This window comes from Lactuca sativa, chromosome 6 (assembly GCF_002870075.4).
Source record: "Lactuca sativa cultivar Salinas chromosome 6, Lsat_Salinas_v11, whole genome shotgun sequence".
Taxonomy (NCBI): domain Eukaryota; kingdom Viridiplantae; phylum Streptophyta; class Magnoliopsida; order Asterales; family Asteraceae; genus Lactuca; species Lactuca sativa.
This window is the reverse complement of record NC_056628.2, coordinates 16,768,114-16,789,212: the sequence shown is the minus strand read 5'-3', so window position 1 is coordinate 16,789,212 and position 21,099 is coordinate 16,768,114. Positions and strand designations below refer to the sequence as shown.

Genomic DNA, 21,099 nt, shown 5'->3' with positions numbered 1-21,099 from the left:
CTCAATTGCCATATTTATGGCTCACCACACATTATCAATTTCATGAATTGTGCATTATAAATTGAACAATATGAAATACAAAATCCCGTTTCTTATATCTAAATTTCTTCTTTGTTTGTCATATTTTCATTTTAGTACTTTTTCTTCGGGTGGTTCCAACGGAAGGAGAGGAAAATTGTTGACATCAAAGATCTTTTAGGCTGGAGGGAGTGGTGTCGCGATCCCTCATGAAACCGCAGTGATACATAGGCGCCACCTCACTCATTACCACTTGAAGCGCATCCCCGGTCAAATTCGATGTGTCAATCGATAGCACTCTTAGGTCGTTGTCCCTTTGTTTCCGACTATCTCTATCCATAGCAAGTTGCAAAAATTTATCCATTCTATCTTTTATGCCTTGCATATTATCACCCATTTCTTTCATGTCATTCGATTCCCACGCAACGGGTAGCCCCCGAACAGTTCGGTCATCAGCTATTCAACCTCTAAAGGACAATCCAATATCCCCGGAGACTTAGGAAACCTCTTTCTAAGAGCAAGAGAGACAAATGATCGGGTAGCCCTCGAGTCAAATAACATCTGTACTGGAATGTCGTTCACATGGAACGATCCTAAACAAAGCACATAAACATAGCACATAAATATCATAAACAACATATAATAAGAGTTAGGGAGAAGAAAACATACCCGTCACCACATCCGGTACGGCATGCGCCTCCTCGGCTCTGCAAGCTCCCTCATGTGGCCTGTCGCATTTCCCACAATGGCTTCGGCCCTGCTGGCCCTTCGACCTAGAGTCGGATCCCTTGGGTTTCTTCCTCGAAACCCCACTAACCTGCCCAACCTCCGCCTTCCTCTTCCGGACGTGCTCAATGTCAATCTCCCTCTCACCCTGGCTATCATGTCCTCTAAGGTCGGGCATGCCGACTAGCTGACATGTTTCCGGATGTCAGCCCTCAACATGTCGTGATACCGAGTCTTCCTCATCTCCTCGTTTCACGCATACCGAGGCACCAATAAGGCCCTCTCCCTGAACTTGGCGGTAATCTCCGCTACGGACTCAGTCGTCTGCCTCATATCCATAAACTCCCTGGCAAGCTGTTGAAGCTCTACAGTCGGCACAAACTCAGCCCTAAACATGGTCACAAAGCTCAACCAGGTCATAGCCTCAATGGTTGGGGCTCCCAATGAATCACTGACTGCCTCCCACCAATCTCGAGCTCGGTCCCTCAAACATCCTGCAGCATACCGGACCTTCGACCTCTCAGGGCAAAAGTTAGTCAACTGAGCAGACTCTATGTCTGCAATCCATCTCCTGGCCATAATGAGGTCCTTCACCCCGTGGAAGTCTGGTGCACCACACCCCCTGAAATCCTTGAAGGAGAGTGTGTGTGTCCCAGACTGGCCAGATGCCATGTCGCTCCTGAATGCCCTGAGACGCTCCTTCATTAGCTCGATAATCCCTTCCTTTATTCGACCCGAAAATCACCAGGGTCGCCTCAAGGATGCCTAATGTGATCTCAGACACAATGAACTCGCGTAGTCCGTCATCAACTAGCTCATAACCTGCACCCGAACCTGAACCGGATCCTAACCCAAACCCTGAACCTCCTGCTCCGTAACGTGTCACCACCATTCTGAAACAAAACACATAATCATCAGGGTCATACATAACCTCGAGAGGTCTCACACATTCTACAAGTTCCCTGGTTCTATCTCGGCCCTCCTTGAATTTAGTACGGATCCTCTGCTTTTAGTAGTACGGGCTCATACTACCTTCCACATATATTTGTACTTTCCTCAAGGATTGCCTTGACTTCACCAAGTCCCTTCTACTACTACTGCTCACTGCTCTAATCTCATCCTAGGCTTACCCTAGGGTAACTCTCTAACGTACTCTCTGCTATCATCTGCATAAGAAATTCATGTTACCTTTACCTAACTAGCTCGCGAATACCATTACATATCACTATGACCAGATAATTCTTTGAATGAAAGGTCCTACCCTACAACGGTTGGACTCAAACAAAAGCTGCGAAATGGGGCTAGACCTAACCTTCTGAAATTATTTAGTTGTGACATCCCCATTTTCACGGCCAGAAAAGACCGATTTGTTTATGCTTTGTTTTATAAAATCAAAGTAATACTTTGATTAAAAGAGTTGCGGAATTTGTTCCCAAAACAAAATATGATAAGAAATTATCAAAACATTTCTTTAAAGAAATGTATTTTCATTAAATAACAAAATCTTGGAATGTCATGTTCCGTTACAGACCAAAAGCATAAACAGTATAAAATAGACCTTACAACAGTTATTTATAACTACTGATCTATAATCCAAAATCTCTCGTCAAGTCCACCAACTTATACTCTTGTGTCATTACCTGTAATGCAAAGAAAACTGAGTGGGTCAGGCTTGGGAGCCTGGTGAGCATATAGGGTTTTCAACCCACAATAATATATTTATTATATTCAATCATCAAACAATCAACCCAATTACCCATCCTCATTATCTTCTTTATTTCTTAAGGTTTTACCCTAAGAATCGACTATCCTTCCTTCATTCGTTCCTAATGATTGACCTAAGGAATTGGAACAAAGTCCATTGCTACCCGAGGTTCCTATAACCAACACTAAATCCATAGCTGCCAAGGTTCATCTATACAGTACTAAATCCATAGCTACCAAGGTTCATCAACACTGTAGTAAATCCATAGCTACCATCTTATTATTATAAGGCACTAAATCTATAGCTGCCATGGTTCTTAGAGTACACCGGTGAACATCAAGTCAACAACACCTACAAGTTGCGACCTTGCTAGTATTCCACAGAACTGTCTAGAATAATTCGTGGTTGTCATCCCTACTCTGCTGAATGACGGGGCCATCGTTTGGGCAAAGGTTTCACTCATTTTTCACCTGTCACCCTCATCTCACGATCTATATCATCCTTCGTCTCATCCTCAAACTCATCCTTCATCACTCACCAACTATCTCGTCTACCTATGTTCTACCCAACATATTTGTAGATAAAAATTACATATACAGTTTAAACCATTTAAAAACCGGTATAAAACATTCATTCAACATCCATCTCAAGTAAACAAACAATGTATAAACATGTAACATGTAATTCATAGCAAATACTTCATATCTATGTGTTAGAAGAAAGTAACTACACACTCACCTGATCAGAAGATAATCAGGCAGCACTACGGCTCTAAGAGTAGTATTTCTTCGGTGAAACCGGGAGATCTTCACAAAAACTGGGCTTCTCACGGGCAGAGTTTCGGCTCGGAAACTTTACTTCTCGGGATCTTCGGGGATTTGGGACTCGCTTCGAGTCTTGGGATGATACCGGGGCTTCGGGGGGTATAAATTGCACGCAAAACGAGGCAATAAGGAGTGAGAGAGAAGAAATGAGCAACAAATCTCAGCTTCGCAAGCGATCTATTTATAGTGCTGAAGTCGACCTCGAACGCAGTGCATTCCTTCTGGGAACGCAGGGCATTCCTCAAACGCAGCGCGTAGGAGCGGGGTTCCGATCCTATCCCTTATCCGCTAAGTCAGCATCGACGTGGCCAATCCAGAGCCATGTACTGAATGCGGGGCGTTCCCTCTTTGGGATGCGTGCCTCAAACTTCATAAAATCATAACTTTTGCATACGATCTCCGTTTTCGACATTATTTATATCCACGCGTAGGTGAGATAATGCTCTACAACTTTCGTTTAGACTCCGTCGGCTAATTTTGACCTTTATTTTTATTATATTATTTTTAGTAGGCCGGGACAGAAAAACTCCGTTATAAACTCATAACTTCTTCATCCGACGTCCGTTTCCGTCTGTCTTTTTACCGTTGGACTACTATCGACGAGACCTTCGATTCTCGTTTGGATTGTTTCGGCTAGAAATCACTCGATCTCATATTCGAACTTCGGGCTGCACATTGCTAAGCTGAAACTTAGAAAAATCATAACTTCCTCATACGAAGTCATATTTGGATGTTCTTTTTATGCACGCTCTCGGTTTAACGTATTCTACGACTTTCGTTTAGATTACTTAGGCCAAATATCGCCCTAACGTAAATTCACTATTTACGTCGCGCTGTGTCGTGTCGGTTCTGCTGCGAAACTTCGACAGGTCATAACTTCTTCGTTATAACTCGGATTTTGGTATTCTTTATATATTCGGAAACCTTGCCACGACCACTACAACCTAGTTAAGATTATTCATTCTAAATAATATTTTATCAAAAAGTCACTTTTGATGCTTATATCCTCTAAATTGACTAGCCCAGATCTACGGGCGTTACATTAGTCCTCGCAATATGTAACTTAATGTAACGCCTGTGTTTCCGGGCTTGCCATTTGTAGCAATATAATAGTCTAGGTTAACCTTTGTAACCCGTTTTGAAATAATAAGATTGTATTATTTGAGTATTATGTGTTTTGTGCTTAATTGCTTAATTATGTGGTTTGATTAATTAAGAATAAAAATAAGCGTCAAAATTTAAGTGTAAAATAAACTCAATATCTTTGATTAATGTTGTAGTAATTGAAACGACGTTTCCGAATATATATAGAACGCCCAAATCTGACTTCGTATGAGGAAGTTATGATTTATCGAAGTTTCGGCTTAGCGGCATGCAGCCTGAAATACTCGATTTGAGATCGAGCGGTTTTTAGCCGAAGCAATCTAAATGAGAATCGAAGATCTCATTGTTGGTATCGAAGCGATAAAAAGTTAGGCGAGAACGGACGTCAAACGAAGAAGTTATGAATTTATAACGAAAGTTTCTGTCGCGCCCTATTAAAAATAATTAATAAAAATAAAGTCAAAATTAGCCGACGGAGTCTAAATGAAAGTCGTAGAGCGTGGTCTCACCTTTCCGTGGATATAAAGAACGTCGAAAACGGAGTTCGTATGAAGAAGTTATGAATTTCCGAAGTTTATTAATCATTTTGTAATTATATTTAAATCAAAATCGGAAGCCTTATCCGAAGACGAGTCACCGGTGTGATCCGGAGTACGCCCCGCGTACGAGGGTACGCTACCGCGTACTCAGCATAGTGTCGACACTTCGGATGACGCATGCAGTGACGATTTCGGAAGCAGTACGCGCTGCGTACTGCAGTACGTCCCGCGTACTCCGAGGCTCCAGCCTCTATATAAAGGATCCGAAGGCAGCCGAGAGTTTTGTTCATTTCTTCTCATCTTTGTGCCAAAGCTCTGCGTTTTTACCCTCGAAGATACCCCGAAGCCCCGGTATCATACTCTATCCCCGAGGCAAGTCCCGAGACCCCGAAGATCCCGAAAAGTGCGGTTCCCGAGTCGAAGCTCTGCCCGCGAGAAGTTCGATTTTCGAGGAGATCTTCCAGATCTGCTAAGGAATACTACTTCTATAAGCCGTAGTGTTGTCCGATCATCTTCTGATCAAGTGAGTGTATACTACCTTTCATAAACACAATAATAATACGAGTTTGGTTCGAGTGTATTAAGTGTATTGTTGTTTATAAGTGTGAGTGTGTAGTTATTTTCTTCCAACTACAATAATACGAAGTATTTTAAATAAAATATGTGCTATGTGTATATATTTGGTTGTGTTATGTGTGAATGTGTATTCACTCACTTCTATCTTATAGATCTGCTTATTTCTTTATGAGATATGTGTTATGTGTGTGTGTGCCTCATCTGTTATGTGATATATGTGTTGATTAAAGCATGCTATACAGGTTTTCTTTAAACTATGTATACAAATGTATATTTTTATCTACTAATATGTTGGGTAGAACATGGGTAGACAGTTGGTGTGTAATAAACAGATGAGAGGCCTCGTTGTTGTTTGATTGAGTCATCTAGCGGAGTTTAGATGACGACCACTGGCTATTCTAGACAGTCTTGTGGAAACATTACCAGGTTCGCCACCTGTAGGTGTTAATGAACTTGGGTGTTCATTCGCTATACTCCATCCCCCTCATGGTTGCCTTATTTGACTTATATTGCTGAGGTACCCCCGAAGCATGTGTTGTCGCCCCGATGAAATATTCTTAGACTAGGTCCCTTATGTTAGTTGTTTTAGGGACATTAAAGTGAGAATAACGGGAATGGGTAATTGGGTTATTGTTGGTTGGTGAAAATTAAATATGATATTTATTGTGGGTTGAAAACCCTATATGCTCACCAGGCTCCCAAGCCTGACCCACTCAGTTTTAAATTGTATTACAGGAAGTGGCGGAGGGGCATGAGATGGATGAACCATCAAGTTGTTTTGTTTACAAGTCTGCATATGTTTATATTTGTTATATGACTTGTAATGTATTCGTTTATGCTTATTGGTCTGTATCGGAACATGACACCCCGAGTTTTGATTATAATGAAAATACATTTCTTTTATGAAATGCTTCGGTAAACATTGTTTTATCATGTTTTGTTTTTGGGAACAAATTCCGCAACTCTTTCAAATCAAAAGGATTTACTCTGAAAATATTTAAAAGCATAAATGAAAATCGGTCTTTTCTGGCTGAGATTTTGGGGATGTCACACTTAACGTATTTGTTTACTAGTTACTTAAAGATAACTAGACCTCCTAAAAGCAAAAAGCAAGCAACATTCGAGCATTGAGTAACAAAACCAAGCATATCCTATTCATGTCATCATATCATTGACTAATCAGTTCTAGCATGAGATTCAATAGGCACATATAACAGGCATATAAGGCATCTTACAAGATCCTTAGCCCTAATTTAGCATGCAGTTCTCATACACATACAATAGGCATATATGACATCCTTCCTAGATCCCCAACCCTAATCTAGGTTGCATTTTCATAATTATATCATAACATAACATGTATGGGTATCTTGGGGAAAACTTACTTGAGCTGGTTGATTGCACGCATTACAAACCTTGTTCTTTCTCAAAACTCTTTATTTTAAATTTTAAAAAAAGCTATTTTCTTTGTAAAAATCTTTCAAACCCTCGATTTGAGTCTAGACACTCCCAAAGGTGTGTCTGAATCCCTCAAACCAAGGCTCTGATACCAACTTGTAACATCCCAAAAATACGGTCCAAAATTTTCATTTTTGATATAGCAATCTATAAAACAATTTATAGAAAACATCAGCAAGTTATTTTATTTCATAGAAAGCCATAGAGCGTAAGTCTCAAAATCATGTCATCACATAGTAACAATGTTAGAGTACAAATCCTAAGAATCTCATATGCGGAAATTGTCACAACTGTAAATTTTGAGCCATGTAATCTATACATTCAAGTTAATGTGAATCAAAAACTTCAAGTAAATACATTACACAAGTACTACAAGTAGTCATCAAACAATTGGAAAACCCTAGAAGTTCTTGTTAAGTCTATTTTGGACTAGAACTTCCTTATTGGATCCAAATGGACCAATAAGCTTCCAATTGGACTATCATGGGCTTAGAACCCTAATTGGGCTCTAATTGGACCCACACTTATTTATTTCAATATCTTGGGTCATATTGGGCCTAGAATGAAATAAATCACAAGCTTTGATCCACAATTTAACCTAACCTAGCTTATTAAAGCATAAAAATCACAATTTTATTTTATAAGGCTAATAAGCACCCAAAACTAACTCTAATTTTGGGCTTAAGGGAAAAAGCCCAAATTTTTCTTTTCCCTCTCTAAAATCTCGGCCCAAGGCCCAAACACAAGAAAGAGTTGACTTTCAAGTGACACCTCATCTTTACCCATAGGATATCCATGCATTATTCTCATTTCTCCATGCACTTCACTTCAAAGATCACTTCACTTCTTCTCTCCTCTCTCACTCTCGGCCATACACACATACACCCACCAAAAATATCTCAAATCCTCTCTAGATCACTCAAGAACAACTCTCCCCCTCCATCCAAAATCTCGAAAATTAGGAAGCATTCAAGAAGGTTCTTCCACAAAAATCATCATCTAAGGTAAGGTTTTGCTTGGATCTATAACTTGTATTCCTTCTCTTCCTAATCCATGCAAAAATCATGATCTTGCACTCTAGAAACCCCCATAATCTCGAAAAGTTCATCAAAGAGTGCAAAGGCCAAAAATCACTTCATTTCTTCCAATCTTTCTTCAAGAACCGAAACTACCCCCCAAGGTGAGCTTCATACCCCCTATTTTCTGTTTTTATGAGTTTTGTGGGGTGGGAATACAAGTGAAAGTGTAGATCTATATGTGTTTTGTATGCCTTGTATGATTTCCATGCTTATATGTATGCTTTTATGTGTTTTAATGTTGGATCTAACCATTAAACCCCTCAAAACCGAGATATAACTTATGTTTTATGATTTTAGCTTCAAATATATTTCTACATATAAAGTGATACAAGAAAAATAGCTAAGTGGTTAGCAACAATTTTCTTTAAGCTAAAAACACACATTTTGGGCCAAAAATGTGAAAAATACAAAATTAAGGGCCCAAATTGACATTTCACAGATTCTGATGGATGAAATGTGCCAAAACAGTTTCCATAAAACTATTTCTGGAATTATATTCAATTAGAGGATTAAAAACATAAATTTCAAGCTTATTGGGCTAAAAATGAAAATTTCGGCCCAAGGAGGCCCATTATGCGAATTTTTCTGTTTTGGAGGGCCAAAACTGTGAATTTCTGTAAAACAGTGGACTATAAGTGTCCCAAATCCTTTTCAAAGGTTTAAAATGCTTTTTAAATTTAAAAAGGACCAAAGTTGCAAAAATTTTCCAATTTGGGCCAAAATTGTCAAAATTGCGAAAAGAAGGGCTAAAACCGAGAAAAACTGCATTTTCAGGGACTTAAACTGTTTTCTATGAAAAATATGCTGGAAAATATTAATTTCAATAATTTTTGGTGTTAAAATGTCAAGAAAAATAGTTTAAGGACCAAACCGGGAAATATTACATAAAAGGGTTGAAAATGTAAATTTTACAAATAATGAGGGGCTGAAACCAGAAATATTTCAAGGCTAATTCAATATGTACAATTTGATCAAATAATGACACCGCGACTATCGACGAAATACAACTCATTACAATACCAAAAGTCGTTGTTAAACGAATTGGCTCGGTCTCGAGCCAATGGAAATCTACAACTACTAACTCTTCGATACTACGATTCATACAAATAACGTTTGGTAATACATATACATACGAGTGTGCACAGACGTCTACGCACCATCTTCGGGCCCCAAAAGTGTAAAATCTTGCTTGTTGGGCCTAGCTAGCCCAATGACCTGATCTTAAGGCCCGAAGACACATATTTTCTACGAAGTGTTGAGTTTCACCGACTTGGCACAACGTAGAGTGACTTTCAATGGCTTGTACCACTGGTCCCCAAGGGTCCTTGGTATTGCTAGAAGAGTCTGCATATTTTACGAGGCGGGTCGGGGACCCCTCACACGCATATTTTCCCCAACCGGTTAATGGAGTCATCGGGGTCTTCGTGACCTCTTTCTCTTCGGATGTGGGACTACACCTTGTCCGGGCGATTGGATAACGCGATTAGTACTGACGACGCCTTCGGGTTCGTTAGTATATCTATAAACGGAGCGTTTGTGTAACGCGGGTTTGTAGTAAATAATCCTGCTCGAGAACCTTCCAACGTCGCCTGGGACTGACACTATACGCTATGCAACGGTTTCAATGTAACTTCATGTAACTCAAGGAACTAGGAGAACGTCGGGTTTTCCTAGGGATTTCAATACATACAGATTTGAAAAGCATACATATTCAATGAATATATTTTTTTTACAAGTATAGAAACAAACAAGCATACCTATGGATCTTCACAAACGTTTTCAAAAGCTTTTCTTTTCAGAGAATATCGGATTTTCTGGTGGTTTTTCAAGCAATACAAACATTCGATTTCAAACACTACTTATGAACTCACCAACATTTCATATGTTGACGTTTTTCAAAATACTTGTATTCTCAGGGAACCAGTGAATCAAGGGAAATCATATTCAGTGACGGTTGCAGTTTATTTTTGAATGAATGGAACAAATTAATTTTTGGGAATGTAATGTGTTAAACAATGTATGACATGTAAACACTACTGGTTGTACTATGTAATGAATGGTGACGAATGTTGTTATGTTTCATATATATTCAATGTTATGGTATGCAATTGAGTCACGACAGCCCCCGGACGTTTCCGCCGTCTGGTTCGGGGGTGTGACAGAAATCGTGTGTGTGATGTGTTACTACCGTACCGACTCCTTTCCCTTCGAATAAGAAGGACCTGAAACAAAAAATGAAACTGTAAGCACAAAGCTTAGTGAGTTCCCCCATCATACCACATACCATACAACAAACATACTGCCAAGCATATCTGGGTGCCCAACTATCCTGTTGAGCATATCTAGGTGCTCTACCTACCATTGTCAGGCATACCGGAGTGCCCGACCTACCCCTTGCTAAGCATATCTGAGTGGTCGACCTACCCTGCCAGGCATATTTGGGTGCCCGACCTACCCTCTGGTTATTTCAACCGGCTACGATGACTATTTCACCCCTACTACTATCACATAATAACATAGCATATCATACTGCCAGACATATTTGGGTACCCGACCTACCCTGCCGGTATATCTCAACCGAGTCCAAGGACTAGTCCCCTATCCACCACTATCACATAATCACATAACATACTAGCACATAAAGCATAACAGATAGTGGCATACCAGAAAATTATCACAAACACAATCATCTTAACTATAATCACCTATTAGTGGGTCGGCCTTGGTGCCTTAGACCCACTTCTACTGGAAGGTAACTCACCTCAATGTCGTGAATTAGCTGAATTGTCCTCGGTGCTGGGATCAACTCTCCTCAAACTCCTACACATAACATCTCTTTAATTACTCTTTCAAACTTATAACCTCTTTAAGGGTCAACTCTAGTCAATAGTCAAGTCAAAAGTCAACACTCTGGTCAAAGTCAACCTTCTGGTCCAAGTCAACATTTTGGTTGACTCAACTTGCCGAGTTGGTCCGTCAACTCGTCGAGTTCCATGATTCAGATAATCTCGAAACTCGGGATCTAACTCGTCGAGTTACCCTCTAACTCGTCGAGTTTCTCCTCATGACAGAATCAGGACTTTCCGTTTGAACTCGTCGAGTCCTTCCTCGGACTCGTTAATTTCTCCTTCATACAGAGTAGGGGTATATCACATACAACTCGCCGAGTTCATCCTTGAACTCGTTGAGTTCCTCTTCATGTATGGTGGGACATTTTGCTCATCAACTTGCCGAGTTCATCCTTAAACTCGTCGAGTTCCGCTTCATACAAATCGGGCCATTTTGCTATCAACTCGCCAAGTTCATCCTTGGACTCATCGAGTGCTTTGATCTTCAAGCCCATAAACATGTCCAACTCGCTGAGTCATCTTCTAGACTCAACAAGTTTGTTCAATAACAGAAAAGGTTAGGGAACCACGACCCAACTCGATGAGTCCTAAGAACGACTCGTCGAGTCCCCCGAAGTCTAATTCAATACAACCGATTTTAGTCAGGCTTAATGGATCCAAAACATAGATCTGGCCTCCTAAGGTCGATATAACACATAAAGTTACAAACTTTACGTTCATGCATGGGCTATTTAGCTCAAATAGCCCTAAAAAGTGGTTATTATGATGCATGGGACTCCCATGGCCATAAAGTTGGCACCTTTATGCCATGGAGTCCCTCAAAGACTCTGGATCTGAAGTCTTAGCCCCAAACATGCTTGCATCCATTAGTGGTTCCAAAAATGGTTCCTTAAATCCCTAAACTATTTCATGAATGGATCTAGTAGATGAATAGACAAGGTATAGACTTTATACCTCAAATGAGCTGGAAATGCAACGCAAACTCTAGATCTACTTGCTTCCTCTTGAATCCCTAAGCTTTCCTCTTCCTTCTCAAGCTTTAAATCACCAAGAACACATAACAAAGGTTCAATAACACTCAAAATGGATTAGGGTTTCGTGAATAAGGATTGAAGGTGATAGAGGTTGTAGTTGAGGGCAGTTAAGGTGTTTAAATAGGATGCAAACCCTGAAAATTAGGGTTTCATTTTAGCAGCCCTATTCGTCGAGTCGAGGCCTCTCGACTCGACTCGGCCTCTCGACTCGTCGAGTCGAGGCCTCTCGACTCGACTCGGCCTCTCGACTCGTCGAGTAGGCTTTAATTCTGCGTCCAATCCTTCGTTCATACTCGACGAGTTTGGCGCCTCCGACTCTTCGAGTCCCTTTGCAAAAATGAAAGTTTTAATTTAAAATACATACCACAAACTGAGCGTTACATTATTGCTCAAAAAATTCAGTATGTATTAATCCTTTACTATTTGACTATTTGTATTTTGTGTTGAATTACATATCATGTATTATAACCTTGCTTAGTTATAACTAAGACTTATAAAGGATATATAGATCAAAGTAAGTTGAATAGTTGGGTAATATGTGAGTTTAAAGCAGAGTGTAGTACTTTCCCCTTTTTGGATGACCATAAATGGTGGATCCAGATCAGACAACTGGCAAGTAAGTCTGTGTCATCTCCTGGAGTAGGATAACAACACTTGATTATTCTAGACGATCTTGTAAATTATATTGCTAGTGTGGACTCATAACCCACATACGTAGATAAAATGGGATATCATATTTATCAAATACTCTGAACATTGGTTGCCTTTAAAAGACTTACACTGACCAAGAACTCCCCTAGCTGTGTGGTCAAACAGTTACTCTAATGATTCATCATGTAAGGTGATTATTTTAGGTAATCGTTGAACTAGGATTTGTAAGAGGCGATTGGACTGGGTATGTATGGATAGAGTGTCTTATAGATATTTTACGTTGGATTTATATATTTATATTATTTGAAAATGTTTGTTTTGCAGGATTATTAGTATAATTTAATATCATTAAATTATATGGGCTTGAAAACCCTATGTATCTCATTAGGTTTTCCCAAATTTGACCCACTCAATTTATGTGCATCATAGGTAGCAGAGAACTAAGGGTGATTGAAACTAACTAGGCTACCGAGTGAAAGAAGAGACAAGCATGTAATAGTTTTTAGGACCTTTAAGTATTTACGTTGTAACCTATGTTGAATATTAATTATGAAATCATTGGTATTTTAATATTATGAAACAACATTTGTTATCTCAAAATGTTTTATTAAACTGAGATTTTCTGCAACAAAGACAAATCAATATTTTAAAAAGTAAATAAAAAGTTTTAATTGGTTCTGAAAAATGGGGGATGTCACACTTAACATTGTTTAATCCCCAAAACCATACAAAACATCACTCTTTCCTCCAATTTAAGCATTGTACTTTCAACTATGGTCAATTCCATCATGAACTTCAACATGCGTACAAGTTCATGTATATCTATTTATAACCCTTACAAACCATTTGATGACATAATCTAACTTTTAATTGTGTTTAATTAGCAACAAAACATTCTCTCATATTTAATACCATATCCATCTCATATTTCTCATTAAAAGTAATGTATAATCACTAAAGCAACACATTTATTTTGTCCACATACATGAACTTGCAACAACATATATATGTACATTACTCATCAAAAACATTCAAACCAAAAATCTATAAAACTTGGTGTTACGATAGAGGTAAGCATGATCTATATTGTGTATGGTTTTATGTTTAGTATAATTTTGTCTAAAATGACACAAATCTCATATAGTTCATATTAAGATACAAAAATAAAATCTTCATGAAAAACTTGTTTTTATTGTATTTATTACTAGGATCTCCTAGTGACAAAACCATGTTTTCCTTCGAGATCATATTAATATGTGGATACTATTGAATGAGAGCAAGTTGTTCCCATTCAATGGCATCCATACATGAATATAATATTGAAGGACAACATTGTTCCATCACCGGTAGATCCCATTAATAAGTACAATAAAACAAGTTTTTCATGAAGATTCTATATTTTTATATCTCAATGTGAACTATATGGGATTTATGCCATTTTAGACAAAATTATACTGCACATAAATCCATACACGATATAGATCATGCTTACCTCTATCGCAACACCAAGTTTTACATATATGTTATTGATGAGTAATGTACATATATGTTGTTGCAAGTGCAGGTATATCGACAAAATAGGTGTGTTACTTTTAGAATTTCAATCCTATAAATCGGACGTCTTTATATAAGGTATGATAATTAATATAAAATGAGTAGTGATTTGTACACAATACTTTTTAACTATACACAACAATTTATGTTTTAGATGATTGTATTGTACGACTTTATAAAACATAATTTGTTATAAAACATAAATTGTTGTGTATAACTAAAAATTATTGTGTACGGATCATCACACATATCATATAGCTAGGTTGATTGATTTTGTTTAACACACGACACTTACATAATCATGTTTTTTTAGGAGTTATCATCTTTAGTCTGTATTGTTGTATCAATTTCAATAAATCCATACACAAGACACTACAATGGTAATTCCTAACTTTTTTACAAAGTTAAGTTTTTCCTTATCATAATACAATAATATGTAAATTTAGGTTTTCTTTATTTGTTTTCAAGTGAGATGATTTGAAATGCAACAAGCTTATAAGGATTAGGTTTGACAATTCTCCACACCAAAATAAACGGATTTGTATTGTTTTTTTTTACCCAACAATCCGCTTATTATAAAGTCATGTTCGGGTTTGCCAAAAGATTTATGGGTTGACCTCTGCCCTTTTATATTATTAGTTTAAAAAATATTACTATATTTATTAAAAAAAAAAAATAAAGGGCTTGGTTGAGACTCATGTGCCTGCCTTTGCCTTTGTATTGTAATCAATCGATCAACTACTGCCTCTTACAGGCTTTCATCGCCTCATCTGCCATTGCCCTAAAATCACAAAATACCCCAAATCGCAAGTCGCAACTCTAAATTCGTTTGTCGCCGGCTCTCGGCCACCAGCGGCAGCGACTGTCGACCGACCACAGCTTCTCCTTCGTCCTGTTCGGTGGCTGTTCCTGGCTTCCTGCTGATCGATTAAGAATTTAAGGTACCTTATACTATTTTTTTTTCGAGCATTTCACAAATCACCATTACAGCTTACACGTGTATGTGTAATATGTGTCATTATGTCTGTTGAATCTGTGTATGTGCTCAATTTGTTCACTGTGTGTGTGTTCAATAAGTCAGCTGGGGATCTACACAACATTATAGGGGTCAAATTTTCCATAATCATAAACTAATTTCCTTTCTCATAAGTAATTCTGCATATATAACTTAATTAGAAATCATGCTACAGAACGTTACGTTGAATAGTTGATTTAATTTAAGTTAAAAGTTCAATTGTCATCGTACAATGAGTGATTTGTTGATATTGTATGACAATTGTAATGGCTGTTTGGTTACTGTGTCTAATCAGTAATCTGTATAACTGTGTGTTCACAATGTTAAATATGTTATGTTAGCAGGGCAGGTCCATAGGTGTTTCACATTCCGGGCAAAGAGACTTGATAATGCCCCTATATTTATACCAAAACCATTTACAACATAGGTTTATTAAACAAAAATGCAACATATTTTTTTATTTGAAAAAATCTGTAACTACGCAAATAAAGAAGTTGCAAACATTACCTAAAACGATGTCTGCATGAGGTTCTTTGAAGCAAAAGCATCAATTTTCATAGCGTAGGGAGAAACCGGATAGCTTGTAGTCTTGCACTTCAACAGAGTCAAGGTCTCTTTTCCCAAATCATCCATATCATTCCTTATTACAACAACCAAATGTATCGTTTTTTCTCAACTAAATTATTTATCGTTACCCTTGTGAGCTTATTTGGTTGCTTTCATATGCTATTTTTCTTATTCATATCTACCGTAGAGTATCAATATATGCGTGGCTGTGTAATTGGTTAGGTTTTCTTCTTTTGCAATAGATACTAAAAGATATTTATTTGGTTATGCAATTGGGATTTAGTTGATATTTGATATCTATATTTTCGAATGGCTTACATTTAATTTGGAGGGATGTATTTTCATGTGGTTTCAATCCTAAATTAGAGGAAACAAAGCTTACTAAAATGTTATGGTATGTGTTACTTGAATATGTAGATTTGGTTGACCCTTGGAAATTATCCATATCCAAACATTTATCTTTAGACATGTGACTTTCCCTTTTTCTAGTAGAATGCAAATCGAAATTTCAATATCCATCCAAACAGAAAGAAAAATCTAGAATAGGAATAGGAAAGTAAAATACACACAAATTTCAATATCCTACTTGTTACCCCCAAAATCAAATTTAAATTCTCGTATGGAACTGTTAGCTTACATTTCACCAATTTTAGTTCATATGTTTCCATTGCACCTGTGTTTACCAAAGTTTTGATTCCAAAATGATGATGTATTGTGCTTTTATATTGCATTATTAATTTCCAATAGGAGCCTTTACTTGCATTTCACTCCAGGAATTTGTTTGTGGCATTTTATAGGGCATCAAGGACATGAATGAATGCTAATGTATCTGTAGTTTGTATGAATTAGATCTTGCATCAAGATTCAACTGGACATTGAAGGAAGCATTTCACTACAAGTTTACAGGTGTCAAGGTCATGAAAACACCAGCATTCCCTTGACAAGTAGAATACACAAAAATGGAGTCACAAATTCCCTTTGAGAAAGAGGCTTCCACTTCCACACAACACCATGATGATGTATTCATTAAAGACGTAATCACATCTGAAACAAACCATGTTGCTTCTAGTCAGCCAGGTATTCTAAGGATCTGGATAAAGGGAATACTTATATTTTTCTTATCTTATCAAGTTGCCTTTGTTATTTTATTTGTATACACATTTTATTTAATAATTTTTAATATAGTGAAAAAAGCAACACGACAATGGGCAGCTTGGACACGTCAGGAAGAGGAAAGCTTCTTTACTGCACTACGCCAAGTTGGCAAGGCAAGTAACAAGTTTTCTCTTCTCCATTATTATGTTTATATTTATATGCATATATATATATATATATATATATATATATATATATATATATATCATTTGATTTCTTTTAAAAAGGAAGTAATTTTTACCAATATTTGTTGCAGAATTTTGAGAAGATAACTTCTCGTGTCCAAAGTAAAAACAAGGATCAAGTTAGACATTATTACTATCGTCTTGTAAGACGTATGAACAAGTTGCTTGGACCCGAACTTTCTCTTGATGCCAAAAACTCTAAGGATACTAATGCTGCCATGCTTCGATGGTATACAACTATATAACAATATAACAATATTCATGATTCATCTTTTATTAATTATAAAAGATAAAACATCTTTGTTTTGCTTTTACAGGTGGTCGTTACTTGAAAAACATAGCTGTAAAGCCTCAAAACTTCACTTAAAGCCTCGAAGATTTAAGATGTTCTTGGAGACATTGGTTAGTTAATTCTCAATACTTTTATATTTCTTTATATATATATATATATATATATATATATATATATATATATATATATATATATATATATATATCATTTTTAATTTTGCATTTTATTTTTTCCATGAAGGAGCACCAACTATTGAAAGACAGAAAGAAGAATATAAGAAAACGATCTACAGCAACACAAGGAGGAAACGGTTCACATCCTGTTAAACCACCAAGACAACGCCGTAGATCAGGTAAAATCTTATCTTCACAGTTTCTCATCAAGGGTATTTTAGTCATTCATTAATGTTTTGTTTCTACTTTCTAATTATATTAAAGGTACTGCCCCCACCACCACCACCACCACCACCACAGATGCGTATAAGAAATGGGAGAAGGCTGCAATAGCTGGTGTTTCTTTAGTTGCTGATGCTGCTGAACATTTGGAAAGGACAGCCTTGGATAAATTAGCTGATACTGTACAGGATTTACAGGGTGGTGAGTTGACCAAATAATAAACTTACACTTTTGTTTCTTTAATTTTTAATATTTAATCTTGGCTTTCAGGAGACAAAGGTTCGGATCCTATTCCCAAAACCAAAAGTATCATCCCCCCTGTGCCAATTTTTCATCAAAACATCTTGTCTTCAATGAAACTTAAACTTCAACTCTTCCCTGTTGATGAAACTACACGGAGAGCCTTGGAAATGGTAAGAAACAATAATAAATTATGTACTTTATCTTTATATGTATAATAAATTAATATTTTTTATTTTATTTGTTAGGACAATCACAACCCGCATTTGGAGCTGACTTTAAGTACACGAAAGAAAATATCATCGGTTTTGGAACATATGACACGTAAATGGGGTAGCTCTACTGTAGCAGCATCTGGAGAATTAAAACTGGTGCCTTATGATGTTCAAACATCAAATCTTTCCAATTCTCAGAAATGGAATCAGGATTCCCTTTTAACTGCTGGAGATGTATACGCCCTAATCGGAAGCCCTCCGGTTTTCCGTTTAAGGTTTCTCTCTTAATTTTTCATTTCTTTTTAACAACAATTTTTACAACATTCTAAGAAAAATCATTGATGATGGTTTTTGTGTTTTTTAAGGTATGGTTGGTTTGGTAAGGGTGAAGAAAGTAACAATGGTATTGGTATTGGTGGAAGTGTGGGAATGGGATTGTCTACATTGGACTGGGTTGATAGTCTTACTAACGTAAGTGTAGGTGATCTGCTCTCTGAGGTATCTCATAATGCAGTAGGTCCCACTCCATGTCATCAGCAGATTTCATACAGCTGTGATTCTTTTGATGCTGCAATTGCTGCCCACATTAACAAAAATCATGATGCCAAAAATAATGGATTCCATTCCACCACCATTCAATCTTCAATTTATGATGCCGAGGAAACATGTGATGCCTTTTCCTTCCCTAAGAATAATACTGACAAACCACAGATGATTCCATCACCCTCTCTCAATCAGGTAAACTAAAACTTATCATCATTTTCTTTTCACCACTCACCACTTCTTTTTATTTTTATTTTATTATTATATATTTTTTTTATGTATGTTCATAGAAATCACCTGAACCAGAGGAGCCGAAAGAATGTGAGTTTGATGAAAATCATATTCCTCCCCCAAAGGATCTCACCTCACTTACTGATATGTATTGGGTATGTATTGTATTTATGTATTGTATTGTGTTTGGTTTATTTTTTAGTCAGAAATAATGGATTTTAATTAATTGCAGCCGGAGTCTTTAGGAGCATTAGATTTGGATGTAGCATCGTGTAGATATCATGACACTGGTGATGTTATTTTAAGTGATAGTCTTGGACTTGGAGGATTGAATTGCAGCCTTGATGCTTTTCAAAGCTGTTCTTTTTTTGGGCTCGAGAAGAAAGACACCACCACATTAACAACTCTAGGACCTCCTGCTTCTTCCTCACAAGGGGAGGTTTGACTTCTTCTGTTGACTTTTTACTGTTAATATAATATCCCATCATCTCACTTTTAACCTTTTGCTTACTAAAAAAACCCAACACAAGTTTTTTAATCATAGGAGACTTTGTTAATGTTGTACAAAAGTAACTCTTAATTCCAGGGGTTTCATGCTCTACATATTTGACCCAAGCATCTTTCATAATTTGTCAAGTTGTATTTACACATAGAGTTTTTTTTTTTTCGGATCATAGAATGTCTTCTTTCATATCAAACATGATGTTATTTTGGTTGTAATGTAATGCACTCAGTTCAAATGTGTTGAATATCTCAATCCAACCCAACATGTTTAAGTAAACGATTTGAGATTTTCCAACAAACCCCAACCCTTTTTTTTTTTTTTTTTTTCAAATTCAACATGTTTAATAAACGGGTTGAATATAGGTTAATCCATTTAAATTTCCAAAAAACACTAAAAATCCAAAAAGTCAGTTCAAAACTTAAAAACTCGAATAATCATTTATGTTTGAAAATAGTACAACTGTAATACAAAAACAATTTAAGTGTTTGCAAACCATTATAAATGTTTAATTTTTAAATTCTTTGTAGCTCAACTATCATTTTCAGCTTTGATCATATTATACCCTTTTTATTGGGTTTGAGATTAACTGAGTTTCAATTACCTAATACGATTTTGTGATTAATATGTTCAAGGTAATTTATAAGATCGAAGAGAATTTATAATAGCGATTAAGACTATGTGAGACAGTGAGAGTAACAAAGTAGATGACTAACTAAGATTGTATGCAATTGGGGTTGGTATGCAACTGTTTGTTTTATTTTCAAAGCTTTTAATTATAAAAATAGTGATTACATAGTAATACTAAATAAATATAAATTAAAAACATTAAGAGTTTTAAAGTGCTTACGAATTGATATCATATTGAACCTACATCTACCTATTTAGTTAAATTGAAGTTGATCCATTCATTTAAACAAATTAAACGGATTGAAAATCTATTTTTGATTATTTGATTCCATTAAGTAAGACATGTGTTATGTTTCTCTCTTTCACCTGCATAATATAAATAGAGTGTTAAATTTCTATTTTCGTTTCTTTTTACCCAAACTAAAGCAGTACAAAAATTTCACCTCTACGACTTCACTTCAATGAATCGCAGATTCCTTCGACACATCTACATCTATAGAATCAACAAACATGTCGTGCTACAATGCACCAAAAGACTATTCGTAAAATTTCCCCTTCTTCTTTGACCTCATAATTGTCATTTCTCGACTTCCTCTCATCATATTCATCATTATTATTTTTTTACCTTATGTGTGCTCTGATTTCATCCGCATCTTATATCTTCTCTAGTTTCACTCACCTCAAGACTTTGTTGTACAACCTATGTCGTTATCTTGAAATGGATACAAGGCTTGATGTGAATCCATTAATGTAAGATTCAGATCCACAATAATTCCAGCTCCAATGGCGTATATTTAAGTTATTATCGTTAAAGAGTTTGTAGTTGGACTTTGGGTTGGGTCGATGGGTCCGTTTTTAGGTATGCACTGGTTTCCTCGTCCCTTGTATTAGCGATGCGCTTCTAGCCTTAATTGGTTGGGTCGTGGCTTCGATATTGTTACTTTGAAGAAATTAGAGCGCTCAGAGCAAGCTACACTTTGTATGTGGGACGTTGCCTAGTTCCCTTGATCGT

At 36.9% G+C, this 21,099-nt stretch overlaps 1 protein-coding gene across 3 annotated transcripts; it reads left to right on the top strand.

Moving 5' to 3' along the window:
- The first annotated feature begins 14,807 nt into the window (after positions 1–14,807).
- LOC122194398 (TSL-kinase interacting protein 1) lies at positions 14,808–19,706 on the top strand. Of its 3 annotated transcripts, none has more exons than XM_023908777.3 (12): positions 14,808–15,058; positions 16,549–16,776; positions 16,885–16,967; positions 17,111–17,268; positions 17,357–17,441; positions 17,572–17,683; positions 17,769–17,927; positions 17,997–18,139; positions 18,215–18,456; positions 18,547–18,919; positions 19,015–19,110; positions 19,188–19,706. In XM_023908777.3, the coding sequence occupies exons 2-12, from the start codon at positions 16,659–16,661 to the stop codon at positions 19,398–19,400; spliced, it is 1,782 nt and encodes a 593-aa protein (XP_023764545.2). In that variant the 5' UTR covers positions 14,808–15,058; positions 16,549–16,658; the 3' UTR covers positions 19,401–19,706. The 3 variants fall into 3 exon arrangements, with proteins under 3 accessions (XP_023764545.2, XP_023764546.2, XP_023764547.2); XM_023908778.3 differs by having other exon boundaries at positions 16,535–16,776; XM_023908779.3 differs by having other exon boundaries at positions 16,497–16,776.
- Positions 19,707–21,099: the final 1,393 nt, after the last annotated feature.

Excerpts from the sequence above, each read along its gene's own strand:
- LOC122194398 (XM_023908777.3), top strand. The coding sequence starts at position 16,659 with ATGGAGTCACAAATTCCCTTTGAGAAAGAGGCTTCCACTTCCACACAA. Across the intron at positions 18,140-18,214 it reads CACGGAGAGCCTTGGAAATG|GACAATCACAACCCGCATTT; the intron begins GTAAGAAACAAT and ends TTTATTTGTTAG. Across the intron at positions 18,920-19,014 it reads CATCACCCTCTCTCAATCAG|AAATCACCTGAACCAGAGGA; the intron begins GTAAACTAAAAC and ends GTATGTTCATAG.